General features: G+C 54.9%; 2 protein-coding genes across 6 annotated transcripts in view; one reads left to right on the top strand and one right to left on the bottom strand.

Moving 5' to 3' along the window:
- Positions 1 to 648: 648 nt before the first annotated feature.
- On the bottom strand, positions 649 to 23219 carry RAB36 (RAB36, member RAS oncogene family). Of its 5 annotated transcripts, none has more exons than XM_074391017.1 (11): positions 23120 to 23219; positions 20066 to 20146; positions 15697 to 15788; positions 13323 to 13388; positions 12743 to 12844; positions 9885 to 9949; positions 7998 to 8053; positions 7108 to 7185; positions 6833 to 6923; positions 5149 to 5246; positions 649 to 4641 (listed from the first exon to the last, which is right to left on the bottom strand). In XM_074391017.1, exons 2-11 carry the CDS (start codon positions 20132 to 20134, stop codon positions 4546 to 4548), a joined length of 813 nt encoding a protein of 270 aa, XP_074247118.1. In that variant the 5' UTR covers positions 20135 to 20146; positions 23120 to 23219; the 3' UTR covers positions 649 to 4545. The 5 variants fall into 5 exon arrangements, with proteins under 5 accessions (XP_074247118.1, XP_074247114.1, XP_074247115.1 ...); XM_074391013.1 differs by lacking the exon at positions 23120 to 23219 and adding an exon at positions 21209 to 21465; XM_074391014.1 differs by lacking the exon at positions 23120 to 23219 and adding an exon at positions 21209 to 21464 and having other exon boundaries at positions 5127 to 5246.
- RSPH14 (radial spoke head 14 homolog) overlaps positions 23195 to 23774 on the top strand; it is a 79073-nt gene continuing 78493 nt past the window's right edge. The window contains exon 1 of the mRNA XM_003938540.3: positions 23195 to 23350. The gene's annotated coding sequence lies outside the window, so the exon portion shown is untranslated. The remainder of the gene's footprint in view (positions 23351 to 23774) is intronic.

Raw genomic sequence — 23774 nt, 5'->3', positions numbered from 1 at the left:
GTGAACAAGGCAGGCCACCAAGGCCACCAGGATGGAAAGGGAATTGTAAATCAGGATGCCTCAAAGGAGACCAGGATAGGGATCAAGGGCAATGTGACCCAGCTGGAGAGGCCAAAGCAGGCTTCCCTGAGGAAGCACCTCTACGTTGAGTTCATTGGCGAAGGTCTGGGTAAGGAGCTGTTGCGTAGGGAGAAAGCCCTCGCCTTGCCTCAGGACAAAAGAGGAGCAGACATTGGAACAGAGCCCTTCATCTTCTCACTCTCCCTCTTAGTTCCGTATATTGCCTTCCCCTTATTTGGCCCCCAATGCATCAGACCTCCAGTACTTCACACCCTTAGGAAGTCCCCTTCCACACTGACTCTGGACTTTGGACATTTGGCCAAAATGCCCCAGTACAGCAAGTGTGATGCAAACAGAGGCTTGATAAGCACTTATACATTGGGGCTTGTTTCTAGAAACACTCCTTAGAAACCAGCCACCATGCTGTGAGGAAGCCCAAGCTGCCATGTGGCAAGGCAAGCATTCAGGCTGAAACTAGCACCAACTGCCAGGCATATGAGTGAGGCCATTGTGGACTCTGGGAAAGTCATCCTAGTGGCCCAGCCACTAAGCAGGGAGCAGAATAACTGGTCAAATCATAGACTCATGAGAAATAATAAATACTTGCTGCTTTAAACAATGACGTTTTAGAGTGATTTATTATAGTAGTAAATGGCACAAATGTTTTTCTGCCCCAAGCCCAATTCTATCCTGTGCCCAGAGCCTCTCTAGCTGGCATGAGTATCCTTCCCAAGACCTGTGCAGCTCTGCCCTGAAACTTTGTGTGGCTGGCTCCTACCAAGCTCTTCCCAAGACCAGAACATATACTCAGGCCCCCAAACCACCTTCACTGGCTGATGCCTTGTGAGGGTCTCTGGGTCAGACAGGACTTCTGGGTTTGCAACTGAGTGATGAGGCGTAACTGTCTCTGGCCTCCAAGGAGAGCCAAGCACAGGATTGTGCCCCAGGCAGGTCTAAGGTTCATGTGGTGGCATCTTGGGTCAGAGTGCAATTTATCTGCTGGGAACATGTCCTTGCTTGAGCAACCTTCTAGCCTCCCTGCCTTTTTTTTTTTTTGAGATGGAGTTTCACTCATTGCCCAGGCTGGCGTGCAACAGTGCAATCTCGGCTCCCTGCAACTTCCGCCTCCCAGGTTCATGCAATTCTCCTGCCTCAGCCTCCCAAGTAGCTGGGATTACAGGCATGAGCCACCACGCCCAGCTAATTTTTGGTATTTTTAGTAGAGACGGGGTTTCTCTATGTTGGTCAGGCTGGTCTCGAACTCCTGACCTCAGGTGATCCGCCCACCTTGGCCTCCCAAAGTGCTGGGATTACAGGTGTGTGCCACCATGTCCGGCCCTCCCTGCCTTCGTTACACATCTATGAGCACTTACTGTGGGGCCTTCCTCCCGGCAGTGCTAGGGGAGACAGCAGAGGTGATGAGGCCACTGTCCAGGTCCTTGGGGTTCCACAGAAGGGTGTGGGAGAAAGCCCAAATGTGACCAGGCACACTCAAGGTATCCGAGCTGCTAGAGCTGTGGGGGTGTCCACAAAGGCCTCCGGGTTTAGGGGTGTCTCAAGTGTTGGGTGCAGAAGAGGGGCCTGGCACCTGCAAAGACTACATCGTGACCAGGGATGAAACTGGAGCACAGAGGCCTGTGGGGGTGGGGCGGGCTGGGAGGTGAGGAGCCTTGAGTGCCGGAGTGGGAGCATCCTGGGACCTCGCCCTGGGTAGCCAGGACGTGACAGGAGAGGACCTGCTTTGGGTGAGTGTCTCCAGCAGAAGAGGCAGAGGAATGGAAGGATGCACAGACGGACAGAGAGCAGGGAAGGGTCCAGGGACACAGGGAAGAGAAAAGGTGTTTTGGCAGCATAGCACGTGGATGCGGTCACTGCGGTCACTTGCTGTGCCTTGGCTGCTTGCCAAGGCCACAGGACCAGACCAATAGAAAGTGTCTCTGCCAGGAAACTTACTGCCCAATGCAGGGAATGAAGGCAACGTCTTCAAGAAATCATCAAAGCGAGGGCATGCAAACCACCTGAAGCAATTCTGACCGCGAAGATGCTGCATCAGCTTGGGGTGGGGGGACAACTGAGTCCCTTTCATTTCCCTGGCGACCTTATCTTCCCAGGCCAAATATCACAGCTGGAGAGGCCATGACTGTCAGTCAGGGTGTGTGGGAATCAGTTGGCACATTGCAGGAGGTAACATGAGAATGATTTAGGCAAGGGCCATTTACAGAGGTGGGGGTGTACATGAGGCAGTGCAGCTCTAGCTCAGAAGCCGGTAACGGCTGGACACCACACCCACACCCCCCAAACACATCCTGGACGCCTGAAGGGGCAGGGAAGGGAGCTGTGGAGAAGGACAGTCCACCGTGGCCAGGCTCTCCTGTCCTGTGAAACTTATCCCCTGTGAACCTGGTCTTCCTAATGCACCCCAGTGCCGTCTGCCCCAATCTCAGGCTGCGCTTAGTAGACCACAGTCCAGAGAAGGGCCCTCCGGAGTAATGCAAAGCTGTAACTACAAGAATGGCCACTGCAGCACCACTGGTAAGAGCTAAAAGCTGGACACAAGCCAATGGCCCACGGATGGGAAGGGCCCATCCCCATGAAGGGAAACTGGGTGCTGCTACAGGAAGGAGGCTCCTCGCGTGCCAATGGGGAGAGGGCTCAGCACCAGTTCCGGAAGGCAGGCTGCCGGGCAGTGTGTACAGGAGGTCACTCTTGCGAAAACAACAAATCAAGCCATCAACACTGGCTGTGCAGGCAATGGCGCAGTCTGGAAGGAATTCTCCCAACTGTTAGCAGAGCTCACTTCAGGGGTGCAGCCAACTTCAGTGGGGAGGGCTTCCACCTTGCATTTTACATGCTTTGTACTGTCTTTGTTCACACTAAACATACAACCCCTTTAGAAGTCATTTATATAAAGAAACGCAGGCTGGGCGCGGTGGCTCAAGCCTGTAATCCCAGCACTTTGGGAGGCCGAGGCGGGTGGAACACAAGGTCGAGAGATCGAGACCATCCTGGTCAACATGGTGAAACCCCGTCTCTACTAAAAATACAAAACATTAGCTGGGCATGGTGGCACATGCCTGTAATCCCAGCTACTCAGGAGGCTGAGGCAGGAGAATTGCCCGAACCCAGGAGGTAGAGGTTGCAGTGAGCTGAGATCGTGCCATTGCACTCCAGCCTGGGTAACAAGAACGAAACTCCGTCTCCAAAAAAAAAAGAAATGCAAAAAATATGTGGAAGGGGAACGAGTAGAAAAAGACACCAGTGTTCTTCCCTAAGGGGCATTTGGCAATCGCTGAGTTGAACATTTATGGGAAGCTGCAGTGTGGCAGGCCCTAGGAGAACCTGAAGGCTGCCGGCAAGGTGCTTACCATCTACGAGAAGCAACAGCACGAGGTGGGTGGGATGAGTGGGCACAGCCAGGCGACAGGAGCGTGGGTGGTGGGACTGGTTCATAGCCATGAGGAGACCCTGTGGACAAGCCTACTGGGCAGAGAGGCTGGGGAAGATTGGGCGTTTCTGTCTGCTCTGCGTGTGCAGGATGAGATGGTGTTGGAGACAGAAACATGCTCGACTCAGCAGGGCTTCGGAAGGCCTCCAACGATGCATGGCCACCATTACAAAGGTCCTAAGAGACGTGCAGGCCAATGAGAGAGGGATGGAGAGGCAGCAGTGGGCACGGGCCCAGCATGAGTGCCAGAGTAGGGCAGTGCCATGCTCCGGGGCTGCAGAGTGAGTTACCCTGGGGCAGCTGCGGAGCCTTCCTCCAGTAGCACACAGGTAAACGCCTTGTCCAGGTGGGCCAGATAGGCCTGGGTGGCTTGTTCTGCACATCCTGGCCTGTTGACCAGGAGGGCAGGACGTAGGGATCTCAGAGATGACCCTTCCGCCACACCAGGTCTAAGAGACCTTTTGTCCATTGTCCTCCAGAGGCGCTCCTCTGCCCAGAAATCTCAGCATCCGGGGCAGAAGGACAGTGAGGCCTGAAGCTCTGAGACCCAGAACCGTAAATCCTGCTGACAACAGGAAACTCTCAGACGGGATGGCAGGTGGCCTCTCCCTCAGGTGCTGACTTTGACAAATCCAGGTTGCCTGGAACACCGTGATGAGAAGGACCCTGAGGACACCTCTGAGATTGCTGGGAAAGAGTGCCAGGCTTGACTGCTGATCTGGCCATGGCCGAGGGTTATAGACCGGGGCAGGAGTTTGCAGTTCTGAGGCCTCTAGAGGCCAAAGGTGACTGTCTGATGACCCTGGAAGTGGACTGGCCTTTTGGGGATCACCACAGTGCCTGCACTGGCCCGGTGGTGTGGGGCTCCCAGGCAGCCAGTAGGGGCCTTTTCTAGCTCCCTACCTGCAACAGAGAAGTGACTGTGCCCTGGGCCTGAGCACGGTGACTGGAACCCAGGCCTATAGCTTGAGGGTAGGCATGCCGAAGAGCTCGAGCTCCAGTCTCCGTTCCACAGTCACGGAAGTTCCCATCCATGTGCGTTAGGAGGGGAGGCCTTGATGCAGGCCCCAGCTAGCAGCAACCCAGGCCAGAGGGTCTCTTGCTCTCCTGGGTCTCAGGTGGACTCCCTTCCATTCCTGAAAGGAAGGGAGAAGTAATTTAGCATCAATCAATAATCCTGTCGCCGACACTGGGCAGGGGATGCCAGCTCTGAGAGTCAGAGCTGTGAGCGGAAGCTCCTGGCCTGTTGTTCAATCCCTGAATGACTTGGCCTAGGACAAGACACAGAGGGGCATTCCAGGTACTGGGACAGAGTGCGTAACGGTGCAGACTGGGAGAGCCGGATCGGGACACATCTGCAGAGCCTGGGATGCCCAGCCTGGGCCATGAGGTCCATGGGTCAGGAGAACAGGGAGGGCAAAGGAGGGTGTCTGACCTGGCAGGTGTGATCAGGGAGGCTACAGGCCTGAGGCTGCAGTGACACCCCGAGAGGAGAGTCAAAGGACAGCAGCGGGCCACAAGTTCAGGAAATGGCAGGGTCTCGGGTGACAGGAGGACGGTGCATGTGGATTCTAGGCCTCCAGCCTGCTCCCCAGCCCAACCCAGCCACACCCGTACGCACGGATTAGATCTCCGTCGCCGACCTGGAGCCGGGCACTGCTCCGCTTCTCCAGGTCCTGCAGCATGGACTGCTCGAATGCCAGGGCGGCTACGCGGCTGAAGAAGGCCTTCACGTTCTCACCTGTGGGTCCACAAGACAGCTGGGACTCATCAGTGTTTCTCCTTGCCCCTCAATGCATCTGGGTGTGAAAGCCAAGCCAGCCCACCCTCAGGCTGGCACGTGGCCCTTTTTAGAGCAACCTGAAGGTAACAGTGACCGCAGGAGGGCACAGCCCCACCCACTCACACGGACATCACAGTGCCAGGGGCAGGGTCCACCGGCCTGGCCTCCCACCCAGCTCCAGCCTCCCCACTCCCACCTGGCTCCTGCCACCCAACTCCCACCCGCTGCCTGGTCAGGCCACTCCCTCAAACTTCTGAGCCTTTGCTTCCCAGCGTCTCCCCTTCCAATCTGTTGCTACTTTGGCCCAGGTGTTGGGACATGTGTGGCTCAGGACAGAAGTGTGCCTGCCCTCCTGTCACTTTCCATACCTGTCCAGTGGGGCTGTGAGGACTGATTTGCTGTCAGCCCCCAACATGGAGCCTTTATGCATCCTCTTCCAGGTAGAGGTGGCTGCCTATCAGGGAGCAGGCCAGTTTCCAGCCGCTTAACATGCACACTGCCCTTGTGCAGCTAGCAACCTGCACAACTGCACAGGGCAGTCCTGCTTGGCCCACACCGAGCTGTCGGTGAACTCACTATCGCTCTCAGAAAGGAGGGAGGGTTCTCACAGAGCAGCTCTCGCTGTCGGGAAGGAGCAGTGGAGGGTACTGTGGCACAAACCCCAGTGCTCACCCAGTCTCCAACTAGACAGCTGCGGTCTCCTCTCACACAGGGCAAGGACTACTGGCCCCGATTCCTAAGTCCCCAGAGCCTTGTGGGCCTACTGTGTGCCAGGCCGTGTGCATGACTTCATTTCTTCCTCCAACAACCTGTGTTTTCCATCTGTTCTTTGCGTCTTCAGATTTTCTGATTTCCTCAGTAAATACACAGGGCTTTTGTAATTTAAGACTTTTTTTTTTCCCCCCCACAAAAAAAAGGAGATGGAAGGCATCACCTGCTTCCCATATGGGAGATGGAGTCTCAAAGACGCTAGGCATCTGGCTTGTGGCCCAGTATGGCCAGGGGTAGACCCGGTGGGGAGTGGGTTCAGTGAGAGCTGGGGTCCGAGAGCCACAGTGATACCGGGAAGGGGTGGGAGCCCCTGTCACTGGGCCCTTCTTTATGCCAGGTGATGTCACAGGCCTGGCATCTCAGGGCCGGGGGCAGGACAGTACAATGGTTACAAGTGAGGGTGTGTTTGGATCCTGGCCCTGCCACCCAGTGGCCCTGGAAGTGACTTCACAGGGAGGAAATGGAACCTGCCTAATGAGTGGTTATGGGCTTGCCTTGGAGAACAGGCCAGCATGGCATGACACAGGGTTGGGGTCGCCATTCCCCCATTGGTGACACAGGCCTCCCAGCCTCCTTCTAGAGATGAGGCAGCTCCTCATAGGCAGTGTAAGGTGCTGCCAGGCTCCAGCACAGCTGGGCTGCGATGCCAGTGTGTGCCACGGCCACAGAAGGAACAGATGGCTGCAGAGGGAAGAGCTGCATGGCCGGCCCCCCGAGACTGGCCCGAGAGCAGGGCTCTGCCCCACCACGGTGACAGCCCCGGCCCCACTCACCAGTCTTGGCTGACACCGACCAGTACTCGGCCTGCATCTCCTTGGCCAGGTGCACGGCCTCGGCTTCGGCCTGCTGGCACGCGGCCCCTGACTGGGAGAAATGGCCCTCGTTGACCCAGCATCCCGGGCTTGCCTGCAGGCAGGCCCTGGGGGATAGGCAGCTGCCTGCTTCCCACTGTGCCGCCTCCCTCCCTCCCCACGGCTCCTCCAATGAGGGCTGGAAGGGGAGGTATTTTCCCGAGGGCCACCCAGACCTCCAGGGCCACTCTGCTCACCAGAAGGTCCTTCTTGGTTCCCACGAGGAAGACGAAGCAAGAGCCTGCCTCATTCTCCCTCAGGGCATCTTCCAGCCACTGCCTGGAGTGCAAGGGAGAGAGGCTGACTCACCCATCCTCCCACTCCACACAGCGGGCAGAGGGCACACTTGGGACCTCCCCAGGGCTGGGGTCCTGGCCCACACTGGCTAAGCAGGATGCTGCACCTCCAGCCGGAAGGGCCGTGGCTGGACCGGAAGTGGTGAGAGTACTAGAGCGCTGGCTGGCGATGGGGAAGACCCTCCTGGCCCTGCCTCTGGCCTCTCCCGGTGAGACCTTGGGTGAGCCCTGCATGTTTATCAACGAGAACCATCACCCCGCTCCCTCGAGGGGTTTGGAAGATGCTGGGTGTGATTGCCCCAGACCAAGGTAAGGCGAGAGGGCTTTGCTCCCGATTCCCAGCAGAAGTAGGATGGCCTCCTGAATGGGTCACATTGCCAATTCTCTCTTCTTAAGACTGCAAGTGCCAAATTCACGTCCCGTCAAAGACTGGCTATACAATTTTCAGGGTCAGAGTGAAGTGAACACGTGGGGCCCCTCTTTCAAAAAGTATGAGGACTTGCAAGATGGTAACAGCAGAGTATGACAGCAGGCTAGGGCCCCGCTGAGCACGTGCCGGGGCGCGGCTGTGCTGGGCTCGCACTCATGAGCTGGCTCCTCCAGAAGAAATGGAGGCAAATCTCGAGGGATAAAGGCAGCTGGATGGTAAGTGGCCCATAAGCAGCTGGTTCTGACAAGGGACCCGGTCACCCACACCCACCCTGGGGTTGGGGCCTGCTGGCTGGGGTTTGGGAGCACTTCCAGGCAGCTTCCTGAGCCCAGGGAGACTGCAGGGGCCACAGAGCCCAGACTTGCCTTGTGTGCTCCAGGGTCTGCACGTCGGTGAGGTCAAAGGCCGTGATGATCACTGGACACCCGGAAAAAGCCAACAGCCAATCAGTGCCAGGCGAGGCGAGCCAGAGGGCTCCCCAGGAAGTGCCTGAGGAACTGCCAGGGCAGCCCCCCCCAGGCACTCAGCACCAGAACCTCCTACAATGAAGGCTGAGGAGACACCCCATGGCTGTCCCCCACTGGGACACTCCAGTCTGCACCCGGCAGCCCAGCCTCAGGGTGGGATACGGGGAGGCAGGGCGAGGTGGGCGTGCCACGAGCACATGGGCTGTGGCGTCAGACACCCTCTGCCACTTACGGCTAAGGGAGCTCAGGTGAGGGCCTTAACTGCTGAGAGCCTCAGCTTCCCCATCTGTAAAACGGTGAGGACGAGACCTCTAGCTCTCAGGGTTGCTGTGAGGATTAAACAAGAGCAGCTGTTTTAAAAAGCTGTGTCCAGGGCCAGACGCAGGGCCAACTTTCCACCAAAGGCAGCTACGGCAGTCAGGGTTAGCAACAACTCGCTTTAGGGAAACAATTCCGGGGAGACAGGTGGGCAGAAACCGGGAGATGCAGCCCCCACCCTCAGCTCCTCTCTCATCACTGGCTGCACCTGGCCCTGTTGGCGTCCTGAGGAGGGCCCCATGTGGAGGACATTCCAGGCAAATGCTCTCTACTGCCCCCCAGGGGTATGACCAGGGCTGGACAGGGGCTTCCTCTGCACCTTGGCTGAAGGCTAGAGACCCATGCCCCTCCCAAGGCAGACAAAAGAGAAAGGAAGGGAGAAACTGAGGAAAGGGATGGCGGCAGCCAGGCTGCTGTGTGCAGAGGTGGGCCAGGTGCCTTGGGCCTCTGATCCCCAGGGGAGAAGCATCCCCTCAAGAGAGGCCCGAAGAGGTGAAGGGTGCAGGAGGCCATGCAGCCAGGGCAGAGCTGGAGCCTTAACCCACGGCTGATGGCTGCATGGTTTCTTTCCTATTTTTGCTTCTTTTAAGTCTTTTTATTTTTTTGAGGCTTAGTTGCACTCTGTAGCCCAGGCTGGAGTGCTGTGGCACTATCTTGGCTCACTGCAACCTCTGCCTCCCGGGTTCAAGTGCTTCTCCTGCCTCAGCCTCCCGAGTAGCTGGGACTGCAGACATGTGCCACCATGCCCAGCTAATTTTTTCTATTTTTTAGTAGAGACAGGGTTTCACCGTATTAGCCAGGATGGTCTCGAACTCCCGTCCTCATGATCCGCCAGCCTTGGCCTCCCAAAGTGCTGGGATTACAGGCTGGCCATAAAGTGCCTTATAATTTGAGTCTGGTTTTGGATACTTTTGAGGTTCTCTCCCATCTCCCACTGAAATCCATTTCTGTCTTCTTCCTGGAGGGTGCTGCCGCCCCCTGCTGACCGTGAGCCCTGCCCAGCACCACTGGGCTGCTGGTGGCCATGGAAGTGGTGGGCACCCAGCCCTGCTGGCCCCCACCTGGGACCTGTCAGTCCTCCCGTGGTACCCCCGTCACTCCTCCTCCCTGGCCCAGCCCCCTCTACTAAGATAGGACAAGCTTCCTCCCACCTCCCCCTGGCGTCCAATGCTGCCCTCTTCTCTGGGCCTCTGGAAAAGCACTTTCATCTCCTGAGCATCTTTATGCTTAAAGCCAGCACCTACTACCACGGGGTCCTTAAAGGGTGTGATCACCAAAGCCAGCCAGGGCCTGGGCATGAAGGCAGCTTCCCTGTTCCCAGGCTGTGGCCTGGGTGTTTTCTCAGTGGGTCTTGGAGGACAGAAAACTGGTGCCTGTGCAGAGAACCTAGGATTTCCACTGTGGAGCCTGGCGGGACCCCCCCGCTGCTCGTGGTTGAGGGCTTGATGTGTCATGTCGCTCACCCTGGGCGCCCCGGTAGTAGGCAGATGCGATGCACTTGAACTTCTCCTGCCCAGCTGTGTCCCAGCTGTGAGGTGGGTGAGAAAGGAAGGGAAACAGTGTCAGGTTACACAATCACAGTGTCTAAAGCCAAGAGGCTGTGGGACCATGGGTGGGAGACCCTGAGGGCCTGTGCCAGCTGCGTGGGCTTCAGGAAGTGCCTGTGGTGAGCCAGCTATCCCTACCCCCAGCTCCTTACGACCCCTTCCTAGGGTGCACCCAGTGGATTTTTCCTGTCCCTAGTGGAGGGGGTGTGGCATTAGTTGTTCTGCTGTCCAGATGGTTGGAGTGTGTAGCTCACTCCCTTCTGACTGAGACATTAAAAAGAAACATGCGGTCCAAGACATGACTCGCTCTGAAGATGTAGCAGTCCACTTGCAGAGGCTCTGTGAATGGCACTGGGGCTCCAGGCTGGGCCTCAGCAGTGGCTCTGCTGCTTGCTTGGGTGATGGGTGGGACTGGGGCATTGCTTCACCTTCCATACTGCACGTCCCAAAGTAGGGTTTGGGGATACCTAACAGGGGTAGCAACAGGTGGGTCTGAGCAGTTAGCTCCAGCTCTCTGGAGCACAGTAGTGAGAATAACTTAGAAGCTAAGCCCTGGCTGCATGGAAAAGATTACAGCAATCGATTAATGACGTCTGCCATGGGCACAGTCTAGAAGAGGGGAAAGAACACCGACTGAGTTCGCTAAGATCTACCCGCCCCGGTTTAGAACAAGGCAGGTAGTCAATATGCAGGGCTGTGTCCGAAAATCCTTCCTCAATCCATCACTTTTTATTTTTATTTTTTTATTTTATTTTATTTTATTTTTTTGAGATGGAGTTTCGCTCTTGTTACCCAGGCTGGAGTGCAATGGCGCGATCTCGGCTCACCGCAACCTCCGCCTCCTGGGTTCAGGCAATTCTCCTGCCTCAGCCTCCTGAGTAGCTGGGATTACAGGCATGTGCCACCATGCCCAGCTAATTTTTTGTATTTTTAGTAGAGACGGGGTTTCACCATGTTGACCAGGATGGTCTCGATCTCTCGACCTCGTGATCCACCCGCCTCGGCCTCCCAAAGTGCTGGGATTACAGGCTTGAGCCACCGCGCCCGGCAATCCATCACTTTTTAAGGTCAACAGATCAAAATTGAACTTTTCTCGGTAAACTGCAAGCAGACGAGTCACAAACAAGACATTGATGGTCTGACTTTTTTCAAATCATCCAGCATGAAGCATGACACAGAAGGTTTGGGCTTCATTTTTCTTCTTCTTCTTTTTTTTTTACTTTTTTAAAGACAGGGTTTCACCATGTTGGTCAGGCTGGTCTTGAACTCCCGACCTCAGGTGATCCACCCGCCTTGGCCTCCAAAGTGTTTGGATTACAGGCATGAGCAACCGCGCCTGGTGCTTGGGCTTCATTCTTTCATTAATTCATTCATATATTCTTTCATTTCTGAGGAAGACTCTGGGGGAGGAGCTGGTGGTGGTGGCCTGGAGATGAGCCCATGGGGAGGCTGGCAAAGGCCTCAATGTAAGACAGTGAGAGGCTGAGCCAGGACAGCACCCCTGTTTTGTCCAGGGCCCTCTAATGAGATATGTCCTGTGGTCACACGGGGTGAGCCCAGCCCCTAGCCAGTATTTCCCAGCTCCACCTGGGCTGCCCCCACCAACCCTTTGCTCCTCTCAGTCTCTGGATCCCTCAGTCCTGCAGCCCTGCGTTCTCCTAGCCTGCTTTGTTCTGGACTGACCAGTACTTTCCCTTGGGCAAGATTTGCTGTCCTCTGTCTCCAGACTCCCAGGGCCTGGCAAAGAAGACAAACAGAAGTGGGCTGGGTGTGGTGGCTCACACCTGTCATCCCAGAACTTTGGGAGGCTGAGGCAGATGGATCACTTGAGGTCAGGAGTTCAAGACCAGCCTGGCCAACATAGTGAAACCCAATCTCTACTAAAAATACAAAAATTAGCTGAGGATGGTGGCACGTCACTATAGTCCCAGCTACTTGAGAGGCTGAGGTAGGAGAATTGCTTGAACCTGGGAGGCAGAGGTTGTAGGGAGTTGACATTGTGCCACTGTACTCCAGCCTGGTGGCAAAGCAAGACTCCGTCACAAAAATAAATAAATAAATGAATTAGCTGGACATAGTGGCACACACCTATAGTCCTACTTGGGAGGCTGAGGCAGGAGAATCACTTTAACCTGGGAAGCGGAGGTTGCAGTAAGTCAAGATCGCGCCACTGCACTCCAGCCTGGGCAACAGAGCAAGACTCCATCTCAAAAAAAAAAAAAAAAAAAAAGAGATCGAAAAAAGATAGAATTGTAAGGAAAGACAGGCAGAGGAGAGGGAGTGAAGGTAGCAATGTGAGGAGGAAGACGAGTGCCTCAGACCTGAGGAAGGAAGTAGGTGTGCGACTCCATCCCCACCCTCTTTGCCCAAGCCTGGCACGTAGGGACTGATTTGGCCCCATTTTACAGGTGGAAACAGAGGCTCAGAGCTCAGAAGTGACCTGTGGGAGGCCCCCCTGCTGGCCTGGTGAGTGGGATCATAGGAGGCCCAGGTCAGGGAGGTACTGGAGCCAGGGCCTCGGGAAGAAGAGCCGGGTAGGGAGCGGGAGGTCAGGGGCAGGTGGGCAGGTCAGAGCCAACGATGAGACAACTTTGGGACTGAGGGAGGGTCTGGGGGCTCTGGGAGATGGGAAGCGGAGTGACACACAACACCCCCAGGCCCTGCTTGTCTAGACCAGCCCTCGCTGACATGGGCACAGTGAAGGAGCTCCCCAAATCCTTTCTCAGGTGCCCCTAGGAAGCTTCCCGAGAGCCATGGGGGAACCAGCCACTTACATCTGGAGGCTGTAAGGAATCCCAGCGATCTCAAAGCGCTCAATTTCAAAGTCCACCCCAATGGTGGCCTTGTAATCTCGATCAAAAACATTCTTGCAAAACCTGTGGGAGACGAAGAAGTCGTTACAGGTGTATATTCACAGAATGTGCCCGGAAGCTTCCCTTGCGAAGTAAAAGTCTTTAGACAAATAAGGTCCACTTCCCAGCAGGAAGTGATGGTCCACGCAGGCCACGGGAGGACAGGGCAGCCAACAAGGACGGTGTGGGAAGTGGAGGCTGCAGGAGCCCAGAAGGCAAGCTGCAAGTTAGAAACTGAGCGAAACTGAGAAGCCATTTGCAGGGAGGGCAGTGCCTGTGGCCTCAGGGGGACAGTCTGATGAGCGCTAGGGTCCTGGGATGCCACGCTGTCTGCCCAGCCCTGCCATTTCCCCGCTTTCTTGCACCCGCTCTCATCTGGCTCCCAGCAGTTCCTGGAAGCCACATGATTTCCACCATGTTGATATTATCTGTGACACCCAGGCAAAGGTGTGACAACCTGGTGCTGGGGGAGGCGGCCAACGGCGCAAGGGAAGCCTTGTACCTGTGGATGAGGCTGGTCTTCCCCACGTAGAGATCGCCAACCACCACCACCTTGGAGAGTTTGAGCCTGTGGGAAATACCGCCGTGTTGCCATTGGGCATGGCTTCCAGGGTGTCTTCAGATACTCACAGCCGCTTTCTCCCAGAGCTCTCTGCTGGGAGATACCCCTCACTCATGGACACAGGATGGGCCACCTTGCTGAGACACTGTGGTCCCCCTCCCCAGTCCCCAGAGGGGAGATGGGAGAGGCTGGGGACTCTGCTGCCCCTAGAGCTACACCCCTCACTATATTTGGCCAAAGTCCCCATCCTGAGAATTAGGAATAGGCATGACAAGAGGCTGAGTCACAGGTGGAGGGGGCAGCAGTAAGAGCCCAGGGTGTGGCTGTGGTAACCGACCAACAGCTTCGGGCATATCTTTGCTGCCGGTGCAGACACAGGGTCCATGTGCAGGGAGACCCTGGCACAACGGACGGGCACGCCCCTCACCCTCCTATGCACCCCCTAGGACTTTGTGCCTGCGTGGGCTCTGGCTCCTTGCAAGCAGGCACTCCCTGACCATGACACCACTGTGCCCTGCTCACTTAGAGGTATCTGTAAGGGTCAGACAGGCCAAGGGGCACACTTTAAACAGCTCGGGCTCTATATATCTGGGCTGTGTCTTCAGGCGAATCGGCTCTGAGTTCTTGGGCTCTCTGGGGGTCACTGCTCCCCGAGAGCAGCCACTACCCTCCCCCTCCGTGTGTGTCCTACACTCTGTATAGAGGCATTTCTGGGACTGTTTATTATTTTTTTTTTAGAGACAGAGTCTTGCTGTGTTGTTTAGGCTGATCTCAAACTCCTGGGTTGTAGTGATCCCCCCACCTCAGCCTCCTGAGTAATTGGGACTACAGGTGCCATTGTGCCCAGCTTCCCGGGACCGTTGACAACACTTTAAGAGTTTTTGCAGCTCATCCTAAAGGAGCCAACCGTCACAGCAACCAACCTGGGTAAATATCTGACAGGCCCTTTCTCTGCCTGGACAGCAAGAGGGCACTGTTCTGTCACCTGGTGACCTGGCTGCAGGTCACCTTACTAGGTCTGCGAGAGCAGGAACTGTGTCTACCCTGCTCCCAGAGGGCCCTCTTGCTCTGACTCCATTTCTCCCATGAATGAGTAAAGATATATATATATATATATATATATATATATATGTATTTTTTTTTTTTTTTTTGAGATGGAGTTTTGCTCTGTCACCCAGGCTGAAGTGCAATGTCACCATCTTGGCTCACTGCAACCTCCACCTCCCGGGTTCAAGCGATTCTCCTGCCTCAGCCTCCCGAGTAGCTGGGATTACAGGCATGCGCCACCACGCCTGGCTAATTTTGTATTTTTAGAAGAGACGGTGTTTCTCCATATCGGTCATGCTGGTCTTGAACTCCTGACCTCAGGTGATCCGCCCACCTCAGCCTCGAAAAGTGCGGGGATTACAGGCATGAGCCACTGTGCCCGGTGAGTAAAGGTATTGACAAGGCCTTACAGCAGGTATCCTCTGATCCTGTTTCCCCACTTCCAGTGCTGCTGTCAGGGGTCAGGGAGATCACCTGTGTGAAGTACCTGATGCCACACCAGCATTCCCCAACAGATGCCATTACTCTCATCCCACCACCATGACCGCTTCGGCCATTCTGATCTGAGCTCTGCCTCATTCACGCTGTGCAGCTTGGGGACCTCTAGCTGAACTCTTTAGCAGCCTCATCACACCTGTGTGACCCCCGTGAGCTCCGCCAACTCCCTGAGCAGACTATGGGCTCCCGAGGATAAGGGGCAAAAGCAGGCCCCTGTATGTGTTTGTGGAAAGAAGGAATGACTATTTCACAATCCCTGTGCTGGTGGTGGCAGGTGCTGCCGTGGCAGGAACAGGACAGACACAGCCCTCACCCTCTTGCGGTAGTCTAGTGACGAATGCAGCCTGCAATTCTGTGAGATAAGTTCTTGGGGCACAAGAGCACCCAGGAGGGGTACCCTCCGCAGCCCAGGCTTGGAGGCAAGGGTAGTGGGGGGTCGGAGAAGGCTCCCAGAGGACTTGACGCTTACACTGAGACCAGAAGGGGAAAGGGAAGCGAGGGGATTAGGAAAGACATTCCAGAGGAAAAGGACCTGTGCTGAGACCTCAGGCCGAAAAAATACCCGCTTGACTTAGAAGACGGAAAGTTATTTCATATGGCAGAGGTGTGTTGACTGAAGCCAGATGAAAACCCCAGCCATCTTCAGGCCTGTACAGGGCTGCACCAGCCTCGTCTGTGTGTGTTTCATTTGTTCATTCTTTCACACGTGCATTCATGCACTCATTCCTTTGTGCCACCTGCTCCCCCATCCCATGCCCTGCAGGCTCACCCGACAGTCCCTGTGTTCCTGCGTTGGCAGACAGCGCTGACCTGCCCGTGGAAGTGCTCCCTGAGCTGCAAACAGGCTTCTGGCGTGTACCACTGCAAAGAGACAGGCAGACAGACAGACACATCATCCTGCAAAGCTGCAGCTCCATCCCCATAGCCAAGCAGTGAGGGGTGAGGATCTTCCCAGCCTTCCCTCTTAGGCCTCACAGCTGGCAGCCTCATTAGCATTCCCTGACCCCTCAGTCATGCCTATCCTCTATTTCTTCAGCCTTTAGGTCTGGGGTCTTCTGAGTCCAAAGAGGGGAGCCCAGGCAGGGACTTGGAGATCTGGGTCTCACCTGGGGCGGCGGTCCCCTTGCTGCATGCATGTGACAGGCCTCTGCCTGCTCTGGGCCTCAACCCTCTCAGGGTGAAATGAGGGGTGAGCAGTGAGCAGAGGCTTTTGGTGCCAAGATCCTCCAAGATCCAATTAGCCAGGTGCAGCAGTGCCTGCCTATGGTCCTAGCTACTCAGGAGGCCGAGGTGGGAGGATCGCTTCAGCTCAAGAGTTGGAGGCTGCAGTGAGCTATGATCATGCCACTGCACTCCAGCTTGGGTGACAGAGCGAGACCCTGTCTCTAATCCATACCTTCTACGAATATCTGATGACATTTTGTTTTAAAAACATGCATACATGTGCCTGAAAAATGTCCTAGAAGGCACTTTCTGTCATCTGCATGTCTTGGAAGGCAGATCTGAGCAATGGTTTAAGAGCATGGGTCTCAGGGTCAGGAAAAACTGCACACATCCCACCCACCCTCACCTGCTGTGTAACTAGAAAAAAATGAGATTAAACAAACTAAAGAGGACCATGATTTTTTGCCATTGGATTGGCCAGGCGAAATACAGAATGTGGCAAGGATGTGGGGAGCAGGACACTATTGAGGCCATTGGTGTGATCTGTGCATGGCAATGGTCCCACCCGCCGGCCCCCACCCCTGCACAGCCACAGCCACCTGCTCTGTCCCTCTGGACACTGCTTGGATCCACAGCTTCCCTCCCCAGCGCCAGTATCTTAGGCATGGATTTAGGATCCACCCTCTCTGCTCCAGCTGTGATAGAGGCAGCAAGGATGGTGAAAGGAGATTGGCAAAGGGCAAGTTACAGAACCTTACTGAGCTCCAGTTTCCTCAAACGTTAAACAGGGATGCTCATAATGGCACCTTTTCTTTTCTTTTTTTTTTTTTGAGATGGAGTTTCGCTCTTGTTACCCAGGCTGGAGTGCAATGGTGCGATCTCGGCTCACCGCAACCTCCGCCTCCTGGGTTCAAGCAATTTTCCTGCCTCAGCCTCCTGAGTAGCTGGGATTACAGGCGTGCGCCACCACGCCCAGCTAATGTTTTGTATTTTTAGTAGAGACGGGGTTTCACCACGTTGACCAGGATGGTCTCGATCTCTCGACCTCGTGATCCGCCCGCCTCAGCCTCCCAAAGTGCTGGGATTACAGGCTTGAGCCACCGCGCCCGGCATAATAGCACCTTTTCATGTGGTCGTTGGAGGAGGAGCCGCACGACGCAGCGAACAGCTCAGCCTGATAGTCTGCTTTCCTGCAGGAGAGCCGCAGCTACCACGAACAAGCTGCCTGCTTCTCTCTGTCAACTTCCATGACAGCTTTAAGCTGGGGTCTGGCCTGGACACAATGGTCATTAGAGGATGACTGGAAGGCCGTGGTAATGAAGGCTGCGGGTAGGAAGTGTGAGCTGATGTCAGAGACAGGGAAACTGAGGCACATGGAGTAGAGGGCAGGACTTGCCTGGCAAACAGTTTGAGGACCCTGCCCAACCTGACTGAATTTCTCGGGTATGGCCCTGGGTTGCAGGATGAACTTGGCCAGCCTTGAACGTGGCCTTGACACCTGAACTACGGGCAGGAGGGGAGAATGTCACCTGTGAAACCAGGACAGATTCCCCTGGCTGCCTCCCTGGGTTAGGGAGCTCCGGAGCCGGACCTGGCCAGGTCAAATCCCAGAGGTACCAGGCGCAGCTGTGTGATGTCAGGCAACCCTCCTTAACTCTCTGATCCTCACAGCCTCCTCTGACAATGGGGTTCCTCATCTCATGGTACCTGGACTGTTTTGTGCCGATCACACTTTCCTTCCTTTTGACTCATGAGACACCAGTCTCTGTCATCCCTAGTCACCACTGTCAAGTTCTGCAGAGGAAACGATTACCTGAGCCTCTGTTGAGATGGAAAACCCATGGGGAATTGTCCACAGGTCTGAGACACCAAGGCTTTCTCTATGTGTGTGCGAAGAATGGACTTAGGGAGGAAGGTAAAGAAGGGGAAAAAGGAATGGCCACATACTCCAAATACCCAGGACCTATAGTCACCTCCTCCTCACCAGCCTGGCCACAGAATCCAAGATGCAAAAGGCCATTCCATGGAGAGGATCTCTCCCTCCACGCCTATCCTAAGCCACACAGAGGCAGCCACTAAGAGCAGGGGCTTATATATCCTTCTAGAGATATTTTCTGCATGTATAAACAAACATAGACATTTCTCCCTCTCCTTGTTTTCACACACATGGGAATGTGCTGCACACGCTCTACTGCATGCTGCCCCATGCCCTGCTTTTTTTGAAACAAAGCTTCACTCTTGTTGCCCAGGCTGGAGTGCCATGGCATGATCTCAGCTCACTGCAACCTCTGCCTCCCAGGTTCAAGCAATTGTCCTGCCTCAGCCTCCTGAGTAGCTGGGGTTACAGGTGTGCACCACCATGCCCGTCTAAATTTTTTTTTTTTTTTTTTTTTGAGAAGGAGATTCGCTCTTGTTACCCAGGCTGGAGTGCAATGGCGCGATCTCGGCTCACCGAAACCTCCGCCTCCTGGGTTCAGGCAATTCTCCTGCCTCAGCCTCCTGAGTAGCTGGGATTACAGGCACACGCCACCATGCCCAGCTATTTTTTTTGTATTTTTAGTAGAGACGGGGTTTCACCATGTTGACCAGGATGGTCTCGATCTCTTGACCTCGTGATCCACCCGCCTCGGCCTCCCAAAGTGCTGGGATTACAGGCTTGAGCCACTGCGCCCGGCCCAATTTTTGTATTTTTAGTAGAATCAGGGTTTCACCATGTTGGCCAGGCTGGTCTCAAAGTGCTGACCTCTGGTAATCCGCCTGCCTCGGCCTCCCAAAGTGCTGGGATTAGAGGCATGAGCCACTGCATCCGGCCATGCCCTGCATTTTTACTTAACCTTTGAGTCTCACTGTCAGTCCTTGAAGAGGTTGCCTCCTTCTTCCTCACATCTGTGCCAGGAAGTAGCATTACTTGTTTAACCAGTCTCTTTGAGGATATTTACGTTGTATCTGACCTCCTATTCTTACAAACTGCTGCGACGCCTATCCTTGTGCACAATGTAAACCCAGGCCAGAATATCTGCCAAGTAAATTCCTAGAAATGGAATGGCAAGGCTAGTTGTGGTGGCTCACATCTATAATCCTGGTGCTTTTAGAGGCCTGGGTGGGAGGATTGCTTGAGGCCAGGGGTTCAAGACCCTGGGCAACATAGCAAGACTTCGTCTCTACAAAAAAATTTAAAAATTAGCCAGGCATGGTAGCACAAGCCTGTGGTCCTGGCTACTCAGGAGGCTGAGGTGGGAGGATTGCTTCAGCCCAGGAGTTTGAGGAATGAGCTATGATTATACCACTGCACCCCAGCCTGGGTGACAGAACAAGACCCTGCCTCTAAAAAAAAGAAAAAAGAAATGGAATGGCTGAACCTCAGAGGGCAGGGTCATCTGCCATATTGGTAAATATGGAGGTTGTACTTAATTTGTATTCCCTGCTACAATTAATATTGGATTTTAATACAGACAGAAGAGAGCTGTGAGTTTGCAGCAGAAAATAGAGACAGAATGGCAAGGGGAGAGAGCCCTGGATTTGGCGTCAGGTAACTGGAATGCTGTTTCGGTAACAACAATGATAATGAGAACAACAGCAACCATGCCTGTAAGGGAGCTCCAGCACACCATGAGCTGGGCACCCAATATGAAAAGAATTACCTCCATGTAACAGTGGCTCTGAGAGTATGAGCACTTTGCCCACAGTCACACAGCTTAATGACAGAATCAGAATTAAGGACTCACACCAAGGACTGCATGGCTGCAAAGTCCTAGCCCTCAAAACCTCCAGGCCACACTGTTACCTGGTGTCACCATTAACTTGCTGCCCTGCCTAGGGCAGTCAATGGACAGTCTCCCAACTTCTCAAGGTAAATCTGGCAGTGGACGGACCTCCTCAATTCACCTGCTTTACTTCTAGGCACGAGTGTAGAGTGGGGAGAGCCGATGTGGCTGCAGCAGCAGGAGAGCACTGCAGATGTAATGCCTCTCTACCTTAGGGAAGCTGGCGATGACACGGTCACGGCTCACGGGGGGCCCCAAAGGTGTCAGGGAGGACTTCATTCTTCCAGAGTCCTGTGGACCCAACCAGGAGAAAGAGAGTTAAGGAGCCGTGCAAATGCTTGGGGACTCACCCATGAGTTTCTACCTAACTTTTCATCGGATGCAGGCTGGGTGCAGTGGCTCATGCCTGTAATCCCAGCACTTGGCGAGGCCAAGGTGGGAGGATCACTTGGGCCCAGGAGTTTGAGACTAGCCTGGGCAACAAAGTGAAATCTCCGTCTCTAAAAAAAAAATAGAGCATGGTGGCCTGTGCCTGCAGTCCCAGCTACTTGGGAGGAAGGTGAGAGGAAGACTTGAGCCTGGGAGGTCAAGGCTGCAGCGAACCATGAAGTTGCCTCTGCACTCCAGCCTGGGTGATAGAGTAAGACCTTGTCTCAAGAATAATAAATAAAATCGGATCCACGCCTCTCGCTTTGTCAGGAGTAGGGAGCAGAGGCCATTTCTCTCAATCTGCATATAGCAGGCAGAATGGTATGGGGAACCAGGCCTGCCCCACCCTGCCTGGGAGTCAGAAGACCTGGGTGCCCCCTTGACAGGTGTCTACCACGGAGGAGTCCCCCCTCTGAGCTTACCTTAAGGGCTGTGAGACATTGCACAGCTCAGGCAGCGGAAGTGGAGTGGGGAGGAATCTCCTACTCCTAGTCTGCAAAGGATGAAGGCTCTAGGTGGGCCTGGGATACTCCTAGTCTGCAAAGGATGAGGCTCTAGGTGGGCCTTCAGCCAACTAGGCCTTTTCCCTGAAAGCCCTCACCTTACCAGGCCTCTGACTCCTCGAGCCTCCTCAACAGCCCTCTGTCTCCTTTTTCTGTCTGGGTCCCTCTCCCGGCTGGGGTGGCCTTGGCGGAGTCCGGCTATCCTCCCGCATCTGACCCGGCTCTTCTCCCTGACCAGCGTGGGCCTGGCCCAGAGTGTGCGCTCAGGAAATGGGGACGCTCCGGGGCTGCAGGCCGCTTTCAAGTTATAGGGATGGGAAGTGGGCGCGGACGCGGTGCCCTTGTGGCCCTGGCCTCCCGGATGTGCCAGCACGGGGGTGGATAGCCGGGAGGGCCGGACAGGGTGGGCGGGCGGACTCACGGATGGTGGCTGCGAAGGCTGGAGCTCCGCGCGGCCTGGTCCACCTGAGCCAGCGGCGGCAATCACCATGGCAACGAGAGCCACGCGGGACCGGCGGGCTACACAAATCGCAGACGTCGGGGGCGGGGTCTGCGTTTGACTGGCAGCCGCGCGTCCAAGCATCCGGTTGGCGCCGGCGATCACCATAGCAACTAGAGCCTGCCTGGAGTCTGGGCGGGGCTGGTTGCGGAGAGACTCTCGGACACCCTGGAGCACCGGAGATCACCAAGACAACAATGGCGGTGCTGGATAGGCGGGCGGTAGGCGGGACCATGGACGCCCAGGGAGGAAGCCTGGGCTGTGGGTGGGGCTGCCCATGGAGAGACTGCCTTCGCTTCTGGCGATCACCTCGGCTGGGAGAGGTGGTGCAGTCCTGGCATAACTCCTGATGTAGTACCGATGTTTAATTGGAATCAAGCACCACTGATGGACGTACCTACCTACTGGCCTTAGTCTGCGTAATTCTGAATCCATTGTTGTCTGAATATCATATGCCTGGCTTCTACAGCTCACAGGACAAAATTAATTTCCTTAATAAATAGTTGCCCTGAGTCAGTGATTTCCTCTGAGCTAGTCTTGGTTTGGAAAGTGAGCTGTTTTGGGCTAGATGGCCTCCCGAAGCCCTTATAAAACCGTGGAACCAGCTTTGGAGAAGTCCGGAGTTCAGCTTTGAGAACCTACTTAATTCAGCTCCTTAACTTTTCTGCATCACAATGTGGAATCCTTGGTACGTAGATTTAAGTCAGTCATTTTCAATTCAAAGCTAAGTGTGCTGGAGGCTGATGTTTGATTTTTTTTTTTTCTTACGAGATGGAGTCTTGCTTGTTGCCCAGGCTGGACTCGAACTCCAGGGCTCAAGGAATCGTCCCTCCTCAGCCTCCCCAGTCCTTGGGACTACAGGTGAGGGCCTCCACACCTGGCTTTGTTTAATGTCATTTAGTGAGTTTCGTTGCTACGGTCGAGGCTTAGGGGGTGAACTTAGGTGAGTTGTTCCATCTTCCACACCTCAGTTTACTCAATTATAAAATGAACACAACTACCTACTTCAAGGGATCCACATGAGATGGTGAAAGTGCTTTTATATTGTAAAGCTTGACTCAAGTCTATTAACCAATCATTTGTTCTACACGTACTGAAAGCTTCCAGGTATATACCTAGCACTAGGGAGACAAGGAAACAGAACTGACATGGTGTCCACCCTCAGGGAAATTGGAGTCCGCTGGGAGAAGCAGAGAAGTAAATAGAGAATCAGGGGAAGGGAGTGTGCCAAAGGATTTAGGAGAAGGAAAGATTAAATTGTGGGATCAATTACTAATTTGGATTTGGGGATGTGGCAGGAGATAGAGATCACCCTCAACCCTCCTTAGCTCTTTTGTTTTTGAGATGGAGTCTCGCTCTGTGCTCTGTCGCTAAGGCTGGAGTACAGTGGCACGATCTTGGCTCACTGTAATCTCTGTTTCCCAGCTCAAGGGATTCTCATGCCTCAGCCTCCTGAGTAGCTGGGAGCTGGGACCACAGGTGCTCACCAACCACGCTTGTCTGATTTTTAAGTTGTTTTTTTTTTTCTTGCTTGCTTTTTTAGCAGAGACTGGGTTTGAACTCCTGGACTCATGTGATCTGCTCACCTTGGCCTCCCAAAGTGTTGGGATTACAGGCGTGAGCCACTCCACCTGGCCTCAACCCTCCTTTAGCTCTTAAGTGGGCTCTTTGCCTGGATCTAGATACCAAATTAACACCAAGCGGATTAGCAAGAGAAACGCACACAAACGTTACCAGTTTTACAAGCGCATGGGGATCTTTACCAGAGTGAAGCATGCAAAGTACCCAGCACAGAGAAGGGCGTAAGTAAGTCCCTTCCCTTCCCTTCTGTACCTTGAACAAAGCTGAGCCGCCCTTGGTCCCCACGGTAACTCTGTAAATTATCGTTCCCACTTTGCAGCCTGCGGCAGCCTTGGGTTGTTTGCGCCTGCGCGGTGGGCGCTGAGTACGTAGAAGGCGGCGCGGCAGACGCTGCCCGAGTCGCCTGGCAACGGAGTCGCTTGGCAACTGAATAGGTTGGCCGCGGGCGCGCGCTATTGCAAGCAGAAACGGCTGCGGAAGCAGGTGAGGCGGCGGCGGTGGGCTAGGGCCCCGGGAACAGGGGGGCCCAGTGACCCACCCAGTCCCATTCACAAGGGGCCCGTGTCCCCACACTCAAAGTCACACTGTTTCGTCTCCGACCGGACGCTTCCAGCTCATGCCCCTTAGAGGAAGGCAGGCCCCTGTCCTCAGCGCCCACCGTTCCTGCGAGGGGAGCTCAACTCAAATGTGGCCACGTTCCTCCCAGCCCGGCCCCCACCCCTACCGTTTGCATCTGGTGTCCTGCGTGAGCATCTGCCTTACCTTTTACCGGAGTAGATTCCTACAGGCCTGCGGCCTGTCTGTCCATTCGACTAATCATGAAAATAACCATGATAAAAACCACAGCCAATGCGTCTGAAGCTCTGGTGTGCCAGGCTCATGTGTATTAGGTAACATGACAACTGTG

This window comes from Saimiri boliviensis, chromosome 21 (assembly GCF_048565385.1).
Source record: "Saimiri boliviensis isolate mSaiBol1 chromosome 21, mSaiBol1.pri, whole genome shotgun sequence".
Taxonomy (NCBI): domain Eukaryota; kingdom Metazoa; phylum Chordata; class Mammalia; order Primates; family Cebidae; genus Saimiri; species Saimiri boliviensis.
Note: the sequence above shows the minus strand (reverse complement) of the source record. Positions and strands in the feature narration are given on the sequence as shown.

What these genes read in the sequence shown, in the direction of transcription:
- RAB36 (XM_074391013.1), bottom strand. Translation starts at nt 21,394, where the DNA reads ATGGTGATCGCCGGCGCCAACCGGATGCTTGGACGCGCGGCTGCCAGT. An exon ending in ATTCCTTACAGCCTCCAGAT is followed by an intron (nt 9,950 to 12,742) that starts GTAAGTGGCTGG and finishes CCCACCTCACAG; the next exon opens with CTGGGACACAGCTGGGCAGG. An exon ending in GAACCAAGAAGGACCTTCTG is followed by an intron (nt 6,924 to 7,107) that starts GTGAGCAGAGTG and finishes CATTTCTCCCAG; the next exon opens with TCAGGGGCCGCGTGCCAGCA.